The 18,811-nt window shown below is 42.2% G+C and overlaps 1 protein-coding gene across 1 annotated transcript in view; it reads right to left on the bottom strand.

Moving 5' to 3' along the window:
• The window catches only part of CC2D1B (coiled-coil and C2 domain containing 1B), a 637,449-nt gene that overhangs the window by 328,970 nt on the left and 289,668 nt on the right, over window positions 1–18,811 (bottom strand). The window contains exons 12-14 of the mRNA XM_069232670.1: window positions 16,819–16,891; window positions 7,844–7,971; window positions 3,310–3,502 (exon numbers count right to left, since the gene is read on the bottom strand). Of these exons, the coding sequence (XP_069088771.1) occupies window positions 3,310–3,502; window positions 7,844–7,971; window positions 16,819–16,891 (394 nt within the window). The remainder of the gene's footprint in view (window positions 1–3,309; window positions 3,503–7,843; window positions 7,972–16,818; window positions 16,892–18,811) is intronic.

Below are 18,811 nucleotides of genomic sequence, written 5' to 3'. Positions count from 1 at the left end.
ACAAAGGAACACGTTTAAAGCATTCAAACAACATAAAAACAACTGAAAAAGAAATCAATGAGACACTTAAGAAATCTGTCACCGATTTGTAAAAATAGACTATATTTTTATGTATTTTTAGACACCATCACGAAAAGGATTCACAGGAGGTTTCTGGGACATAGCAATTACAAGGTATAGTAAATATGCACTTTTTCACTTAACCGCAAACAAGTATTGGCAAATTCAACAAATGTGATATTTGGAAACTTTGTGAGCAAAAACGTTGGCTAGTTGTATTGTGGTCAGTAAGAGTTACTTAAGACAGCGAAATCCAACAGGGAGCCACTGAGGGGGACTAACAATGTCCTGAAAAATAGCTACAGACACTTTTACCCCTTTTCTATAGGTTCCTATAGAAGTGGTCCTGATGCAAGGAATATAGGGTGTTCAAATATGCTGTGGATGAGATGCAGTCAACAGGGGTCTTCCTAAGGCTACTCCTCAGTCCATGAAATCAGTGAGCTGGCTGTGGGCACAAGGTTCAATGTCCATTGAAGTCCTCTGGATCCTGGCAGAAATCCAGTCGCCACTAGGCTACCAATTGCCCGGTATCACGGTTACAGCTAAATCCTTTCCTGGGCAATAACTTACCTTCTTTGTGACCAAGCTGCCCTCTGACAACTGTCCTGGGTCCAGCAGATTTGGGTGCAACTTCAAGTGTCAGTCCCGGTATCTGGTGCTGCATGGTCACGAGCAACAGCAGATTTAAGATTTGGGCTTCCAACTCGCTCTAGCAGGCTTCTTCAGCTGTTGCGGCCCTGTACTAAGAACAGTCAGCTGACCCTTGAAGTCTCTAGCTTTGGCTGGGCTCTAGAGATGACTAACCAAACTTCTTGGTAAAAACATTTCGAAGTGTCAAATTTGTTCAATTTGCCAATGCTTGTTCGAGCTTGAGTGAAATGTTTTAATTTACTATACCTTGTAAATTCTATATATCCGGAACTCTCCGGTGGATATTTTTCGTTGTATAAAATTACATAAAAATGCAGTCTATTTTTATAAATTGGTGCCGGATTTCTTGAGTGGCTTGACGATTTCTTCTTTAATTGTTTAGGTGCTGTTTAAATGCTTTACACTTATTCCTTTGTGTAAGCCTTAGTGCTCAGAGCCATAGTTACCCAGGGTTGAAATAAAGGTTTGAAAAGGAAACGTACTGGTCCTACACGGGTTGGTAAGTGTGTTGCACGGTAAGCCCGCACACACACACCATATAATACACCCCATTTCCTCACCGTAGCCAATGGGCTACCAGGTTCCATCCCTCCAGATGACCACTTCCTGCTAAATGTGGCACCTGTTTATCCCAAGATACACTATTCTGCCCACTCTCAACAAGGCAGAACCCCTCTCTAGGTGACCAAAGAGCCCTAGCCCAATCCAGAGGTATAGCTATCAAGGGGAGCTACATGACGTTGAAAACCGGTTTAGCAACTAGTTTCTCCTTCCCTGACCCAAGTGCCATCCTGTCTACCTAAATAATAGAGGAGCTCTTCTCAAAAGTGTTTCCCATTTGCCCTTCAAAGGCAGCTTCTCCTTTGAAGCTCACCTTTTGGGCTAATACCCCTGTGGATTCCTGTAGGAGGAGGTTAACACTCTCGCCTGTGTAGGCTTCTATTATAACCTTTCCTGGGAGTCATTAGTACATCTTCCCAGGAGGGCAGAAAGCGGTCTCAGGAACAAATCCCCATTTGCAACCATTAAGAGCACAGAAGACTAAAGGTAACAAAGTGGCATTTTTTAAAAAAGTTGCACACTGTAACAAGCTGCATCAATTCCAACTTGAGTTGAGCTTAACGTAATGAGTTGTTTAATACCCTAAGTACCAGCTTTGGTTGCACCGTTCCAGAGTTAGCATGGCTGAGGGGTCAGCGTGTAACTCTGCACTCACCAACAGGGCAACCACGACTTTCCACGGTAAAAACAAGAGTTTTGCGTTTTAACTGTCAGAACATTTAAAATGTATGTTCTGCCTGTGATATATGATGCACCCTGCCTTAAGGCTGGGTAGGCTTGCTACTGGGGTGCCTTACACACTCTGCAGGGGGAGGATTAGCTTTGCCATTGCTTAAATGGCAAAGTCGGCCTAGCAGTTTAAAACTGTTCTTAAAGTCTGCAATGGCTGCCCTGCACAACTTGTTTTACTTGTATCACACCCAGGGAGGTACAGTGAGTGTTGCAATCCCTGGGGTGACCCTCTGTCTTACATTCCCTAGGCACCCTTAGAACCATAGACTAGGGACTGGTAGGTAACATAGATTATGCCAACTGGGTGTAAACTAAAGCAATATGCATGTCATAAAGTCAGTGCACTGGCACTTAGATCTGGTCAGCATGCCTCTGTGCACTCTCAGAGTCTCAACACAGCAGCATCAGTCCAAAGACTTGGGGGGTGACCATACATAAAGAGGCATTTCCTTACACAGCCATAAGCATCTCAAGTCTCCAAAGTGTAAAAGGCCCAGAATCATGCAAATAGTCGTCTGTTTGGCTTGACTATATCACATATCCATCCAATGCCTTCAGGTAAATGAATTTCAAATTTCTTTGTTTGGCCAGCAATGCTCTCCAGAAACTAGCTTAGGATGGCTACACAAATGAAAAAGGGAGGGGGACAGATACTTCAATCTTGAATTATTTGTGTGGGGGGGCAATGCATAAAAAGACCAGTGAAAATACTGTGTATTACTAATAAAGGATACCCTGAGAGCCTACTCTGGCTATGAGCAGTTAATATGTTATATGTCTAAAACGTTTACCTGGAGACACCCTTCAACTTGGCTTTATTCGATCAAAGGACTGCTGACTCGAAGATGGCCTGTTTGTGTTTCATATTATAGTTACATAAAATAAAATTTCAAAAAAATCTGTTCGAAACATAACAGTTTTTGCCAGGTTCATGTATAGACCAAATTTGTGGGGCTTTAAGTCTGGATCTGTTTGAGTGAATTCTGGCTAATAAAAATCAAGTCAATGCTTGTTTTCTGCCCTTTGAAAAGGGATCCGCAAAACTCCAAAGAGAGTGGTTGTAGCACTCAATACTGTACCATATGTAACGTTTTCTTTGACTTATGTGAAGAGAGACACAAATGTTACTACTGAGACCCCATTTACAACTTTTGCCCCTTGACTAATCTTCATCCAACAATCTTAGTTGGTATATCTGTATTTTAAGGCTTAGTGCAGATTGATTCAAGGGGTAAAAATAGCAGGCTACTAAAATTGTGTATCTATGATAAAAGGAACCATGGATGACTACTATGCATTTACCTGCAGAAGACAACTGTTCTGTGGATGACGATTTTATTGGTGATGTTGCAGGCACATTCTTCTTTGTTTCATCTGGTGTTAACTGAGCCATGTCTGCTTTTGGAGGTACAATAAGTGGCTTAACAACTTGTGTTGGCCTCTCGGGTAGCTTTGCTGGTTTCTTGGCAACAGGAGGTAGCTCTGCAGTTCCAGTCTGGCATGATGAAACACAAGTATGATGATTTGAAACATTGAAAGCTGCTGAAGTATTCAAACTTAAGTCTTGTCTAAATGTATTATCAAATCTTCATTATCCAAACACTTCAATTTACTGTTGTGGAGCTGAATGGTAATTAGCTTACTATCAGGCGCTGCGAGAGGTCAAAAGACAAACGCCAGCAACAGAAGATTGGCATGTACTAGGAAGAAAGAGCATCCTAACTTCTATGTTTTGTTCTCTACCAGTGCCAGCAAGCAAATAATATTACACATATAGGATCACATAAAAAGGAATAAGATCGGTGCATTCCAAACTTCAAGTTGTGGAAGATGGTTTCATCAATTTGCCTTCTATGAAGCATTCTGGAAGTCATATTGTTCCAATTGTACAGATTCCCAGAATGTGTAAACACTTACACAGCATATGTGAATTTCAATTTACCAGGAATAAGGAATCCATTGGGACACAAGGAAACTGCTCTGAATTCCATACATATAAATCTTGCACTACTTCCTGATACATAAGTAAGTTTCTAAAGGGATCACAGGGTAAACACCTTGTGCATAGCTTGAATACCATCATAAAGGGCAAATAGTCAATGTAGGTGGGGAGAGACAACTAGACGTGCAGAGAGGCCAACTGTGAGTGATCAAAATGACCACGGTTCAGAAATAAGAAAGAAAAGAACGCCTCTGGAGTGATACCACACGCTGATTTTGAACTTTCCTAGAATAATACCCCCTGATGGAGGGCATCAAGTCCGAAATGTATTGGGATGGTTGACATACTGTATCATGGATGGTTCAATTCCTATGTGGCAATGAAATGAAAGAAAATTATAAAATAAAAACCTAATAAGAAGGGAAGAAACAGATAAACCCAGCAACATCGGCTTCATTCAGAATCTGTTTAACATTTAATTGAATTATTGACCTGGCGTACAAGGGAAAAGAAATTCGATCAACCTAAGCAGTAATCCCTTCTGGGACACACTAATAGTGCGTCAAGGGGATGCAGTTCCTGACGTGGGAAAATGCAACAGGTCTTATGGTGCAGAAATATCATGGATATCTATCTAGGTTTATATTAAAAGTGCAATATCATCACATAACTCTCCCTCTGGCCACAGCACAGGAATCATGTACAAGTGCCATACTGTCTTTTCAACCTTATTCTCCCATATGGTAGCTTTAAACTGCCAAGAACCTCCAATAGTTTTTTGAATGAATCCTACTCAAAGATGGATTCTGTTACAGACTTTGGTTGGTTGGTGCCTGTTTGGTTTGTTACTTCACTCATTTCCACAAGTTCTTTTATCTACAAAGGAGGTACAGAGTGTGGAGGTCTCTTTAGCTTTTAGTAGATATCATAGAAGGCCTTCAGCCCACCATGCTAGTACTGTTTGACACATAACAGAAAATCAACTACTACCCCTTCTTTTTGGTTAATGTCAGTAAAACCTGGAACCGCTATCCGTGAACCTTTCAAGACTGTGACAAATATAAATTGTAGGGTTAAAATTATGCCTAAAATGCCTTTAAAGTATTTCCTAAAGTCTATATATTATCTGCAGGATGTCAGGTTTGCACTAACATTGTTTATAAGACCCAGTGGAAAACAATCCCTTTTCTGTCTCTCACCGACCCCACCAGTGACACATACACCAGAATATGAAGGGCAGTAGTAGAAACAGGGAAAGGGGAACATTACAAGAGAGAAAACAGAGACACTGCCTCATCAATTATGTTGGCTAGTAAGGCCTGCAGGTTGTAGAGGATCTCCATAAGTTTAAAGATATATTTTAAGCAAACTATTATAAAGAATGCTAAGTGCAACTGTAATTGTAAACTGATGTAACAAAATCTCTCTATAACCAACACAATGTATTTCAGTATGAGACAGCGAATTCCTGAAAAATAAACATGTGAAGAATAAGTAGCTAAATAAATAGGAGCACTAAAAGCTTCTTCTAAGCTTTGAGTGACTACTTTAAGCATCAGCACTACTCACTCATTTGTGGAACTCCTAAAAGACTGCAAAATAGTAAATACCATTAACATTCTATTGTTCCCTACACTTTAGAGATTGTAAGTATAGCATATTAATCTAATAACTTGTGCATGAAATTCACATTAATGAACAGGTCATATTTTTCTCTAGAAAGTCTTCCAGTTACATCTGAAGAATTATTGATTAGAAAACACGCATCCCAACTTCAAGAGTTAGTATATATGTAACCAGTCTTCATAGTTTTGATACATTTCCAAGGAATTCGTTGAAATGTTTTTCTTCAACACAAATTTCAGAATACTTCTCTGTAATACAAAGGTCCACAAGAAGGAAGAAAGTGGTCTTGGCAATGAAAATCAGAGACCCCAGTAGTGAGGTCTAGGCCCTGGCTGTCTGGCAAAAAACATTAAGAACCATGAGGAATGTTATCCAAGATGGCTGCCATCTTTCTAGAAACACAGGAGTTTGTAGCTGCTGTAAACATTCACTACCAGCGTACTACTGCGCCAATGTGCTCTTCTCACGTGCCAAACCTAAATCTAGTCGGTGCTAGCTCCCCAGAATCTCTGCCAGCCTTTCCTTTGCTGAAAGGCACACAGTGGGAACAAGTTTAAAGCACTGCTTCCCCACACAAACCACCCTAAGCAAATAGTAAGCTGTTTCCCCGGGCTCACTTCCTCACACCACATCCCTGACAAGGAGTTAGTCATTTCTCCTCCCCCAAGTCCTCCTGTTGGCTTCTTTCCCCTAGCCGAAAGCTTTCCTGCTCCCAATACATTTAACCTATCTCAACAGGGCAGCCAGCTTATGTGCCCACGTAAAGGAAGGACCGGTTCAGGACATCTTCCAAAATCTCATTTCATGTTTGTGTTACTTAGGGGTAGAGGCCATGTCCTGTTTCAATCCTTAACATCTTTCCTTACGCTGCTCACTGTCCTCCCTCTTGTACATTAACCTAAATACATTTCTTACACAGAATCACTAACTGCAGCCTCTCTTCACTTTTCCTTAACATAATCCGCAGAGTAATTTAGGCGAGGATTTTGTCATAAACAGGAGGAGGTACCCAATGTTATGATCTTAATAGCAGAGGTAACCTCCTTGAAAGCCCCCAAGTAACTTGCCATCTGACACCTAAGGTGACGAATGGGGTGAGCAGGGAGCTTTAACAGTTGCCTGAGTGACCCTTATAATGTCAGCAGGCCTTGCACGTTCCTATCCTTGCCTCCTGCTGAGTGAAAACATGGCCATAACTGTTGTGGTGGCAGAGCCAGACTCTGCTACTGATCTGTTTGTAAGGGATGAGCTTTACAGAATAGGTGCACAAATGGTTTTGGATAAGCATGGCCCATGGCTGTTCCGGTGGCCCCATAGTGCTTGGATTTCTTAAGCAACTCATCTGCCTTGTCACCAAATAAATGGTCTGTTGCAGGGCATGTCCTGTGTCTTGTTTTGAATACTCAGTGGAATGCATTCAGGTGTGTCTTTTTAGCAAAATATCAGTACAATGGTATATCAGATTGCATCAATCACCTCCAGATCCAACCTGAGGATGTGCTTGGAGGCCTCAAGAATATTCAAGTTTACTTTATTAAATGTTTTCCGCATGCAATGCTGAAGAAATCGAACAAGCACTCTCTAGTTCCCGTCATTTGGCTGTATCAGGCCAGAAGACAGGTTGGGGTGTAGTCCTAAGGAGCATACTGTCTGAAATCAAGTCTGTCCTACCCAAAGAGTTTAAGTCTTTTGACTTGTGATCAGGGGGCAATAGGAAAGGCATTTTGCTTTTAATTGAAATAAGGTGCTGGAATTATCACATTTTCTAAAGTAGGGTGTGTCCCAAGGAAATTCAGCCGAGAGGCTAAGCTGTTCAAAGGATGATTTCTCCCACACAAGTATGATCCATCAAATACATCACTGAAAGGCAGCTAAGGCTCTGTAATAAGACAAAAGGCTCTTGAATCACTGTCAGTTTGTGGGAGCATGTTATTCAAACACCTCTGACTTTCTAGCACCTCAGCATTCTTTTACCCACTACTGAAAGAAGTGAAATTCTCCAACGGCACTACATAAGGAATGAAAACAAATAATCCCAGCAACACATTTTAAATAAAACAGTGCTCCCAACAGACTGGAGACAATCATAATGTGTGTAATAATAGCAATATTAAACAATGCGTTCAATATTTGTTTAGTTTGTTGGAAGAATACAACACATACATCAGTATACAAAAATGTGTAAACAGTCTGTCCGGTCAAATGATTTTTGTTTTTTTTTATGTAATGTCTGCTACTAACATATATTGTTTTTACAGCCGAACAGACCTCATCTTCTTCGTCATCATCTTCATCTTCCTTAACCTCAGCATTGGCTAGTTTAGAAGCAGCTTCAAGAACTCCAGCAATTGTGCTCTCACTTTCGGTGTGCACCATGCCAGGTATGGGAGGAAACCCTGAATAACAATAAAATTATGTGATGCAATTAATAATAATACTCAAAAATATGAATTATTCGTCATTATAAGCACATTTATGATAACACTGTAAGATATTTTTTTAAATAAAAAGAGAAAATGGGCTTCAACTCCGCAAGTAGATTTTACACCACTCGCACATTCTGCATTACCACGAGAAAATGCTTTCTTACCATTGTCTACTACTGACAACAGCCCAAAGCATATACTATTTTTAAACATGAGGCAACCAATGAGTGTGCTGCCAGTTCCATGTAAGTTCTTTTTTTTGCTACTGAGGCAATCGCTGAAGTACTCTTTTATTTTACATAATTTGACAATGTCAATTTGAGTGTTTCCATTACTGTTTTCTAGGATTGCATGATATACCATGCATGCTGCATCCCCCTTTGACCCTTCACAAACCCTGTTTCTAGCAGCCCTGAACATACAAGTCAAATTGAGTATATGTCCACTGTGAGAAGGCATACATGTAGTAAGAGGGACATGGAGTTATGCTATAGAGAAGGTAGGGCAACTGCCTCAGAAGTCAGTCTTGGACAGACAAGCCAGCATCAGCAGCAGAGAGCGATAAGAAGGATATGGAAAATGTCACTTACCCAGTGTACATCTGTTCGTGGCATTAGTCGCTGCAGATTCACATGCTGTGCACATCCCGCCATCTGGTGTTGGGCTCGGAGTGTTACAAGTTGTTTTTCTTCGAAGAAGTCTTTTCGAGTCACGAGACCGAGGGACTCCTCCCATTTCGACTCCATTGCGCATGGGCGTCGACTCCATCTTAGATTGTTTTCCCCGCAGAGGGTGAGGTAGGAGTTGTGTATGCTAGTAATAGTGCCCATGCAATGGAGTGAATGCGTATGTACATAATAAAGTTTCAAGTAATCTATTTACAAATGTACAAATGTTTAAGATCTACTTCTAAACGGCTACAGGCTCCCGGGGAGGCGGGTGGGCGCATGTGAATCTGCAGCGACTAATGCCACGAACAGATGTACACTGGGTAAGTGACATTTTACGTTCGATGGCATGTGTAGCTGCAGATACACATGCTGTGCATAGACTAGTAAGCAGTTATCTCCCCAAAAGCGGTGGTTCAGCCTGTAGGAGTTGAAGTAGTTTGGAATAATGTTCTTAGTGCAGCTTGACCTACTGTTGCTTGTTGTGCAGTCAGCACATCTACACAGTAGTGCTTGGTAAATGTATGAGGCGTAGACCATGTGGCTGCCTTACATATTTCGTTAATTGGAATATTACCTAGAAAGGCCATGGTAGCACCTTTCTTTCTGGTTGAGTGTGCCTTTGGTGTAATAGGCAGTTCGCTTTTAGCTTTAAGATAGCAGGTTTGAATGCACCTAACTATCCATCTAGCAATGCCTTGTTTTGAAATTGGATTTCCTGTATGAGGTTTTTGAAAGGCGATAAATAGTTGTTTTGTCTTTCGAATTAATTTTGTTCTGTCAATGTAGTACATTAGTGCTCTTTTGATGTCTAATGTATGTAGTGCTCTTTCAGCTACAGAATCTGGCTGTGGGAAGAACACTGGTAATTCTACCGTTTGATTCAAGTGGAACGGTGAGATTACTTTTGGTAAAAATTTGGGATTTGTTCGTAGAACAACTTTATTTTTGTGTATTTGAATAAATGGTTCTTGAATGGTAAACACTTGAATTTCACTCACTCTTCTTAGAGATGTGATGGCAATTAAAAATGCAACTTTCCACGTTAAGTATTGCATTTCACAAGAGTGCATGGGCTCAAAAGGTGGGCCCATGAGTCGTGTTAAGACAATGTTGAGGTTCCATGAAGGAACTGGTGGCGTTCTTGGTGGTATAATTCTCTTTAGGCCTTCCATAAACGCTTTTATGACTGGTATTCTAAATAATGAAGTTGAGTGCGTAATTTGCAGGTAAGCTGAAATTGCAGCAAGATGTATTTTTATGGAAGAGAAAGCTAGTTTTGCTTTTTGCAGATGTAGTAAGTATCCTACTATATCTTTTGTAGATGCGTGTAAGGGTTGAATTTGATTATTATGGCAGTAATAGACAAATCTTTTCCATTTATTTGCATAGCAGTGTCTAGTGGTAGGCTTTCTAGCCTGTTTTAGGACCTCCATACATTCTTGTGTGAGGTGTAAGTGTCCGAATTCTAGGATTTCAGGAGCCAAATTGCTAGATTCAGCGATGCTGGATTTGGATGCCTGATCTGTTGTTTGTGTTGTGTTAACAGATCTGGTCTGTTTGGTAGTTTGACATGAGGTATTACTGACAGGTCTAGTAGTGTGGTGTACCAAGGTTGCCTTGCCCATGTTGGTGCTATTAGTATGAGTTTGAGTTTGTTTTGACTCAACTTGTTTACTAGATATGGAAGGAGTGGGAGAGGGGGAAAAGCGTAAGCAAATATCCCTGACCAGTTCATCCATAGCGCATTGCCCTGAGACTGATGTTGTGGTTACCTGGATGCGAAGTTTTGCCATTTTGAGTTTTCCTTTGTTGCAAATAGATCTATTTGTGGTGTTCCCCAAATTTGGAAGTAAGTGTTCAGTATTTGGGGGTGAATCTCCCATTCGTGGATCTGTTGGTGATCCCGTGAGAGATTGTCTGCTAACTGATTCTGAATTCCTGGAATAAATTGTGCTATTAGGCGAATGTGGTTGTGAATCGCCCAATGCCATATTTTCTGTGTTAGGAGACACAACTGTGTTGAGTGTGTCCCTCCTTGTTTGTTTAGGTATTACATTGTTGTCATGTTGTCTGTTTTGACAAGAATGTATTTGTGGGTTATCATGGGTTGAAATGCTTTCAGCGCTAGAAATACCGCTAACAGTTCTAGGTGATTTATGTGTAACTGTTTTTGCTGTATGTTCCATTGGATGCTGTGATGATTGAGGTGTGCTCCCCACCCTGTCATGGAAGCATGTGTTGTTATCACGTATTGTGGCACTGGGTCTTGGAAAGGCCGCCCTTGGTTTAAATTTATACTGTTCCACCATTGAAGCGAGATGTATGTTTGGCGGTCTATCAACACCAGATCTAAAAGCTGACCCTGTGCTTGTGACCATTGTGATGCTAGGCACTGTTGTAAGGGCCGCATGTGTAACCTTGCATTTGGGACAATGGCTATGCATGAGGACATCATGCCTAGTAGTTTCAGTATTTTTTTTACTTGTACTTTTTGTTTTGGATACAAGGCTTGTATTACATTGTGAAATGTTTGTACTCTTTGTGGACTTGGAGTAGCAATCCCTTTTGCTGTGTTGATTGTTGCTCCCAAGTATTGCTGTGTTTGGCACGGCTGCAGGTGTGACTTTTCGTAGTTGATTGAGAAACCTAGTTTGTGTAGGGTTGCTATGACATATTTTGTGTGTTGTGAACACCGTTTTAGCGTATTGGTTTTGATTAACCAATCGTCTAGGTATGGGAACACATGTATTTGCTGCCTTCTGATATGTGCAGCTACTACTGCCAGGCATTATGTAAAAACCCTTGGCGCAGTTGTTATTCCGAATGGCAACACTTTGAATTGGTAATGTATCCCTTGGAATACAAACCTTAGGTACTTTCTGTGTGAAGGATGTATTGGTATATGGAAATATGCATCCTTTAGGTCTAGTGTTGTCATGTAGTCTTGTTGTTTGAGCAGTGGGATTACGTCTTGTAGAGTAACCATGTGAAAATGGTCTGATTTGATGTAGGTATTTAATGTTCTGAGATCTAGTATAGGTCTCAGGCTCTTGTCCTTTTTGGGTATCAGGAAGTACAGTGAGTAAACTCCTGTGTTTAATTGATCTTTTGGTACTAATTCTATTGCCTCTTTCTGTAGCAATGCTTGAACTTCTAGTCCTAGAAGATCTATATGTTGTTTTGACATATTGTGTGTTTTCGGTGGGACGTTTGGAGGGAATTTGAGAAATTCTATGCAATAACCATGCTGGATAATTGCTAAGACCCAAGTGTCTGTTGTTATTTCCTCCCAATGTGTGTAAAATTTGTTTAGTCTCCCCCCACAGGTGTTATGTGTTGGGGATTTGTGACCTTGAAGTCACTGTTTGTTTTGAGGAGTTTTGGGACTTTGGATCTTTCCTCTGTTTCTTTGAAACTGTCCTCCTCTATATTGTCCCTGAAAACCTCCCTGCGGATACTGGCTTTGGTAAGTGGGCTTTGTTTGTGAGGTTGTGGCTTCTGTGGTTTGCCCTCAAAACCCCCCTCGAAATTGTGTTTTCCGAAATGTGCCTCTGCTCTGCGGGGAGTAGAGGGCGCCCATGGCTTTGGCCGTGTCAGTGTCTTTTTTAAGTTTTTCAATTGCAGTGTCCACTTCCGGCCCAAACAACTGCTGTCCGTTGAATGGCATATTCAGCACAGCTTGCTGTATCTCTGGTTTAAATCCTGATGTACGCAGCCATGCACGCCTCCTTATTGTTACTGCTGTGTTGACAGTTCTAGCAGCTGTGTCTGCAGCATCCATTGCTGATCGAATTTGATTATTGGAGATATTTTGTCCCTCTTCGACCACTTGCTGCGCTCCTTTTTGAAACTCCTTTGGCAAGTGTTCAATAAGGTGTTGCATCTCGTCCCAATGGGCCCTATCATATCTGGCTAGCAAAGCTTGCGAATTTGCAATACGCCACTGGTTTGCTGCCTGTGCCGCCACCCTTTTGCCTGCTGCGTCTAATTTTCTACTCTCTTTATCTGGAGGTGGCGCGTCTCCTGAAGTATGAGAGTTGGCTCTTTTGCGCGCTGCTCCAACTACAACAGAGTCTGGTGATAGCTGTTGTGTGATGTACACTGGGTCTGTTGGTGGCAGTTTATATTTTTTATCTACTCTTGGAGTAATGGCTCTCCCTTTGACAGGCTCTTCAAACACCTGTTTGGAGTGTTTTAGCACTCCGGGCAACATTGGCAGACTTTGATATTGACTGTGCATAAACGACAGTGTATTAAAAAGGAAGTCATCTTCAATGGGTTCTGAGTGAAGGCTGACATTGTGAAATGCTGCTGCCCTTGATACCACTTGAATGTAGCCTGTACTATCCTCAGGTGGCGAGGGTCTTGCTGGATAGCACTGAGGACTATTGTCTGACACTGGTGCGTCGTAAAGGTCCCATGCGTCAGGGTCATCTTGACTCATCCCGTGTGTGTTGGGGATTGCATCATTGGTGGAGTGGCTACCGGTGATAGTTGTGGAGAGTGATGTGGGGATGGTGGTGGTGTTATTTGTTTAGCCACTTTTGCTTGTGGCTGTTTGTCCTTGTCCTTGTTTTGGAAGGCAAGTTTTCGTTTCATTCTGATTGGGGGAAGTGTGCTGATCTTCCCTGTATCTTTTTGAATAAAGAGCCGCCTTTGCATGTGATCTGGCTCTATTGTTTGTAATTCCTCTTCAAATCTGTGTGTCTTCATTTGAGAGGACAGTCCTTGTTCCTCTGAATAGGAACTAATTTTCGGTTCGGATGCCGGATGTTTCGGCACCAAAACCTTTTCTGCTGCTTTTTTCGGCTCCGACAAAATCTTTTTGCTTTTCGGCGTCGTGCCCTCTCGGTGCCGACCAATTTCGGTGCCGCTGTCTCGGTGCCGAATCTTTTCGGAGCCACTCTCTCGGGCCCGAGATTGCTGCATGCCTGTATCTCGACCGGAGTCGGATGACTTCGACACCAGCTCGCCCTTTTTCGGTGCCGATGGACGGTCACCTACTTTTCGGGTGAAGCCATGGCCTGTTGGCGGTGGCGTCCCCTGGGCTTTGGCAGTCTTTTCGGGAGTTTTTTGTTTCGACGTCTTACTTACGGTTTTCGGCGTTTCTTCGGGATCGACCTCCTCCGAGTCCGAATCCTGGATGGAGAATGTTTCTTCCTCCTCCTCGAAACACCCTTGTCCTGTCGGCGCCGACGCCATTTGCAGTCTTCTTGCTCTTCGGTCCCTGAGTGTCTTCCTCGACCGAAACGCTCGACAGGCCTCCCAAGTATCCTCCCTGTGTTCCGGTGACAAACACAAGTTACACACCAGGTGTTGATCTGTATATGGATACTTGCTATGGCATTTTGGACAGAAGCGGAATGGGGTCCGTTCCATCAGCCTTGAAGAGACACGTGGCCGGGCCGACCAGGCCCCGACGGGAATCGAAAAACCCCGACGGGCCACCGGAGCTCTTCTCAATTCGGTGTCGATCTGTTGTAACTAACCCGATACCGAACGCAAACAATACCGACGATTTTTCCGAGATTCTAACTAACTTTCCGACCCGAAACACGGAGCGAAAAGGAACACGTCCGAACCCGATGGCGGAAAAAAAACTATCTAAGATGGAGTCGACGCCCATGCGCAATGGAGTCGAAATGGGAGGAGTCCCTTGGTCTCGTGACTCGAAAAGACTTCTTCGAAGAAAAACAACTTGTAACACTCCGAGCCCAACACCAGATGGCGGGATGTGCACAGCATGTGTATCTGCAGCTACACATGCCATCGAACACATCTTTACATGGAGAGCGTCCGTGCATTTCCTCCTCCACAGATATGGCGGAGACCTGTGATACAGTGCTACAGAACTGCTAGGGACCTTGCAACAGCTCAGAGAATGAAAGCCCTGCAGATTCTCAGAGACAGCATGATTATTTTTAAAATACTATCACAATGAGGCCTAGCCAAGGAGGTTCAGGGATTGACTAGTGACTCTGTGAGGGACAGTCTCTGCGGTGACACATGAGTCCTTAGAGTCTAAACCCATAATAATTTGTAATGGAGCAAAAGCATTAGCAGGGCAGTGATAATGTCATACCAAGGAGCAAATGAACATTTAATGTACAAAGTAATCCAAGTGAAGAGTCCACAGTACATGCTATCTCAGAGGTCGAAGAGGAGACTGAATGGCAGTGACTATCACCAGCATAGGTTCCGATGACTTGAAAGTGTGAAGCAAAGAGATCAAGGACAAGAACTTGTGGCAATATCAGGGTTCTAGGTGGCTTTCTCCCACCAAGGCAGAACCTCTGACAGAAGATACAATTCACTGAAATGGATGGAGCACCTAACAGGCTACAAAGAAAACAGAGGTTGTGAAAACTCACATGGGTGAAAGTTAAACCCACGGTAACAAAGTGCAGGAAGATCCTGAGGAAGGAAGACTTCATAAGCAGGTGAACAATGAACAAATGAGATTCATGCAGATCTGGTTGAGCTGCAAAATACTACATCACCACAGTGGACAAATGCCATGATACATAAATCACTTGAGTGGAACTTGATCAAAAATGTTAGTGAACCCCAACAAAGACTATCATCACTGTCTAGAATTGTGCATTTCCCAAAGAGAAGAGTACATCTCTGGAATAGGGAATGTATGGTCAGATTGGCACTTTCATAACTTCATAGATGCACACTTACTTGCTGGGAGAAAGCCCTCAGTGTGGAGGACATCTGGCGGCATAGGGACCTCAGGGGACTTTTGTGATTAGAAGTTGAGTTCATCCAGGAGTACTGGGCTCTAGCTAATATACAGCGTTTCAGAGCAGGCTGAGCTGGCTCGCTGGTGTGTGGAACAGAGAGGCATATACAATTGGGAGGATGTTGATTTAGTCCAGAAATGGCCATCAGATCAGTGAACCCAGGGAGCCATGTTGGAGTGCAAAATGCTATGCACATTGTTGAAAGTCATAAGTCAAGGATGTCTTCCGAGAGAGATAGCGGCACAAAGCACTTTGTGATGTCAAAACAGGATTTTCATTCATACTGTAATGGCTAGTAAAGGAGGAGCTAGTGAAGAAACAAGTATCTGTGAAGTTGATTTTTTTATGTTTACTCTCCTACTTAGGATGAAAGATGTACAAGCCATCAAGATCATGGTCAGACCACTGACGCTGGAAGGGTTATGTTTGTTCGGAAGAAGATGAAAACAAAAACAAGCACAGTGTTTTCCTTCAGCTTTCCAATGGAATCTAACCAATGCATGGTGAAGTGATTAAAGGCATACAAGGAAGGGACAATAGAACTATAGCACCACACACAGGTACAACATTTTTTTTAAAAACCTACATACCCAGAGACTTCACTCACCATTACCAGATAGATAAGGTGAGTGACGCTGCATTTCAGAATAGATCACTTTCAGGTTCAGGGAACACTAGACAAGTGATATAAATACATCCAAATCTCTAGTGATGTGAGGCATATTTAAAGACCAACATAACCAGATTGATCAGGTGAGTGACGCAGCAGTTCAAGCAATGCAAATACGTCCAAATCTCTAGTGATGTAAGCCATACATAAAGATGTTCAAGGAAGCAAATTAATATGGCATTTTTACTTTCAAGTGGTATGACCTCAAGCATAGAACTGATGAGGCATAATTGATGGTGAATAAACTCTGAATTAAGAATAATCTGCATCTTTTGGTTGTCATGATTTCCTTAACTGTTGTGAAGGAGCTCTAAAGGTTCTCTTAAAGACGAGGACACACATTAATCGACCCAACTGTAATCTGATGTTTATTGTGATACTGAATGCATAGATTTCGAAGCAGTAAGTTGCCATTTTATTACTGAAAGCATCCAGTGAGTCTGATAAGAGTTTTGATATTTTATCAAGTTTGGAGAAAGAAAAGGCAAACTTAATTCAAATCCGTAAGAGTAGGAGACTTAAGGTAGAAAGACTGCTTTCAGCTGATAAGTAAAATAAAGTTCAGTGTGTTCTTGATCAAAGAAACAGAGCTAAAAGAAGGAAACAGAAGAACTTATAGAGCACTTAGAGGTACATAGGTGGTAATACATCACGTTTAAACAAATTCATTATTGTACTTGTACAGGACATGCAATACTTTTTTGATGCAAATGTTTAACACACTTACCAGGTGGTATTGGTAACTCTTCAAAATTCACTTTTCTCCCTGCTTTCTGAGCCCTGATGGCATCCTGATATTGCTGCAATTAAAAGGCATTTTACAATCAGGCTGTGAAATGGCCTTTCTTAAAAATGATAATAGATAATACAATTGTAATTCATGAAAAATGATGTAATGAATGGACATATCTCTTGTTCAATTCTATTTATGGGTTCACATTTAGTTGTATTTTCCTTTTACATCTTGTTTCATTTTTGAAATTATTTTATTTAAAAGTGTGTGCTGACTGCAAATAAGGAGACAGTCCAGTCATTTGCAAAGATTAATATAATTAAAGCAATGTGAGTGAAGAAAAAGCATAATGTTAAACATTAAATAAAGACATTCAAAATATCATCCCAACAAACATTTGAATTTGTAAGTACTTTCATAAGAAATATTGTACAAAATCAAATGTCAAACATTCATTGGCAGAGACAAGTGACGCATCCTACATGTGTTGATCATAATAACCTTAATATTCTAGCTGTGCCCCCTGATAATTGACAGTTACAATATATCATGTAGAGGGTTCAAATCTTTCAAATTCCACTGTTCTGTCATGGACAACAACTGTGATCACTTTCCACAGCCTAACCAGACTACATCTTAGTCCACCAGAGACCTTTTATAGGGGGAACAGGGTCAAGACTGATTTGCATATGGCTGGGTCCAAACTGGGGTGGCATGGTGAGCAAAAAAACGATGGATTAAACCCAGATCTGTGACTGGGGGTGAGTGTTTGACAATGTTCAGCATTCCATCCATCACTTGTTGTTTTTGCTTTGTCGCCCTAAGTGGGAAGGGTATGCCCAGACGTGGGTCCCGTGCTTCCCATGCCACTGGATTCAAGCTAGCCTGGCTGATGAGGGGTGAAACCCCGAAACCGGTCCCAGGATGCTTGTTTCCGGTCCAGTGTGGACCTGGCTTGGCAGTTCGGGCTGGACTGTTCCCATGAGGAACAGGGTCAAGACTGATTTGCATATGGCTGGGTCCAAACTGGGGTGGCATGGTGAGCAAAAAAACGATGGATTAAACCCAGATCTGTGACTGGGGGTGAGTGTTTGACAATGTTCAGCATTCCGTCCATCACTTGTTCTTTTTGCTTTGTCGCCCTAAGTGGGAAGGGTATGCCCAGACGTGGGTCCCGTGCTTCCCATGCCACTGGATTCAAGCTAGCCTGGCTGATGAGGGGTGAAACCCCGAAACCGGTCCCAGGATGCTTGTTTCCGGTCCAGTGAGGACCTGGCTTGGCAGTTCGGGCTGGACTGTTCCCATGAGGAACAGGGTCAAGACTGATTTGCATATGGCTGGGTCCAAACTGGGGTGGCATGGTGAGCAAAAAAACGATGGATTAAACCCAGATCTGTGACTGGGGGTGAGTGTTTGACAATGTTCAGCATTCCGTCCATCACTTGTTGTTCAAACTGGGCTATAGACAGGCAGCTGGGCTAATATGAGTTATTAGCCCCTACTTGAACCATCAGAGGATACTGTCGGCCCTCACTGGAATAGTCAAACAACAAAATCAGCGGATCAAAATCTAGGAGAGGCTGGTAACATCTCATAAGATGAGTGTCCAATACTCACAAATCTTGGAGCAAGGCTGCCACATATGGGGCATAGTATTCTGTCCACCAGAGCTTTTCTGGCACTTAAATGAGCCAAAGTTGTCTTTTCAGTCACACAGGTATAAAATACCAAAGCACTGAAACTTGACAAGAAAGTTGGTTGTGCTTGGATAGACAGGAGATTTTGTTGACCTACCCACATAGTAGTCCATATCTTGTCAGCAATCTCTACATAGAGTTAATCCTCCCATTTTTTCATATGGTTACATTTAGGTGGTTGTGGATGATGCCCCTGTAAGCTACTTTATTGTAACAATGAAAAGATTCACTAGGATTCTTCCTCCACCTTCCCTACCAGAGTCAGACTGCACCCAGTGAAGAAACTGAAG

The sequence above is a fragment of the Pleurodeles waltl genome, chromosome 4_2, assembly GCF_031143425.1.
Source record: "Pleurodeles waltl isolate 20211129_DDA chromosome 4_2, aPleWal1.hap1.20221129, whole genome shotgun sequence".
Taxonomy (NCBI): domain Eukaryota; kingdom Metazoa; phylum Chordata; class Amphibia; order Caudata; family Salamandridae; genus Pleurodeles; species Pleurodeles waltl.
The sequence above is the reverse complement of the archived record's forward strand: the minus strand, read 5'-3'. Positions and strand labels throughout refer to the sequence as shown.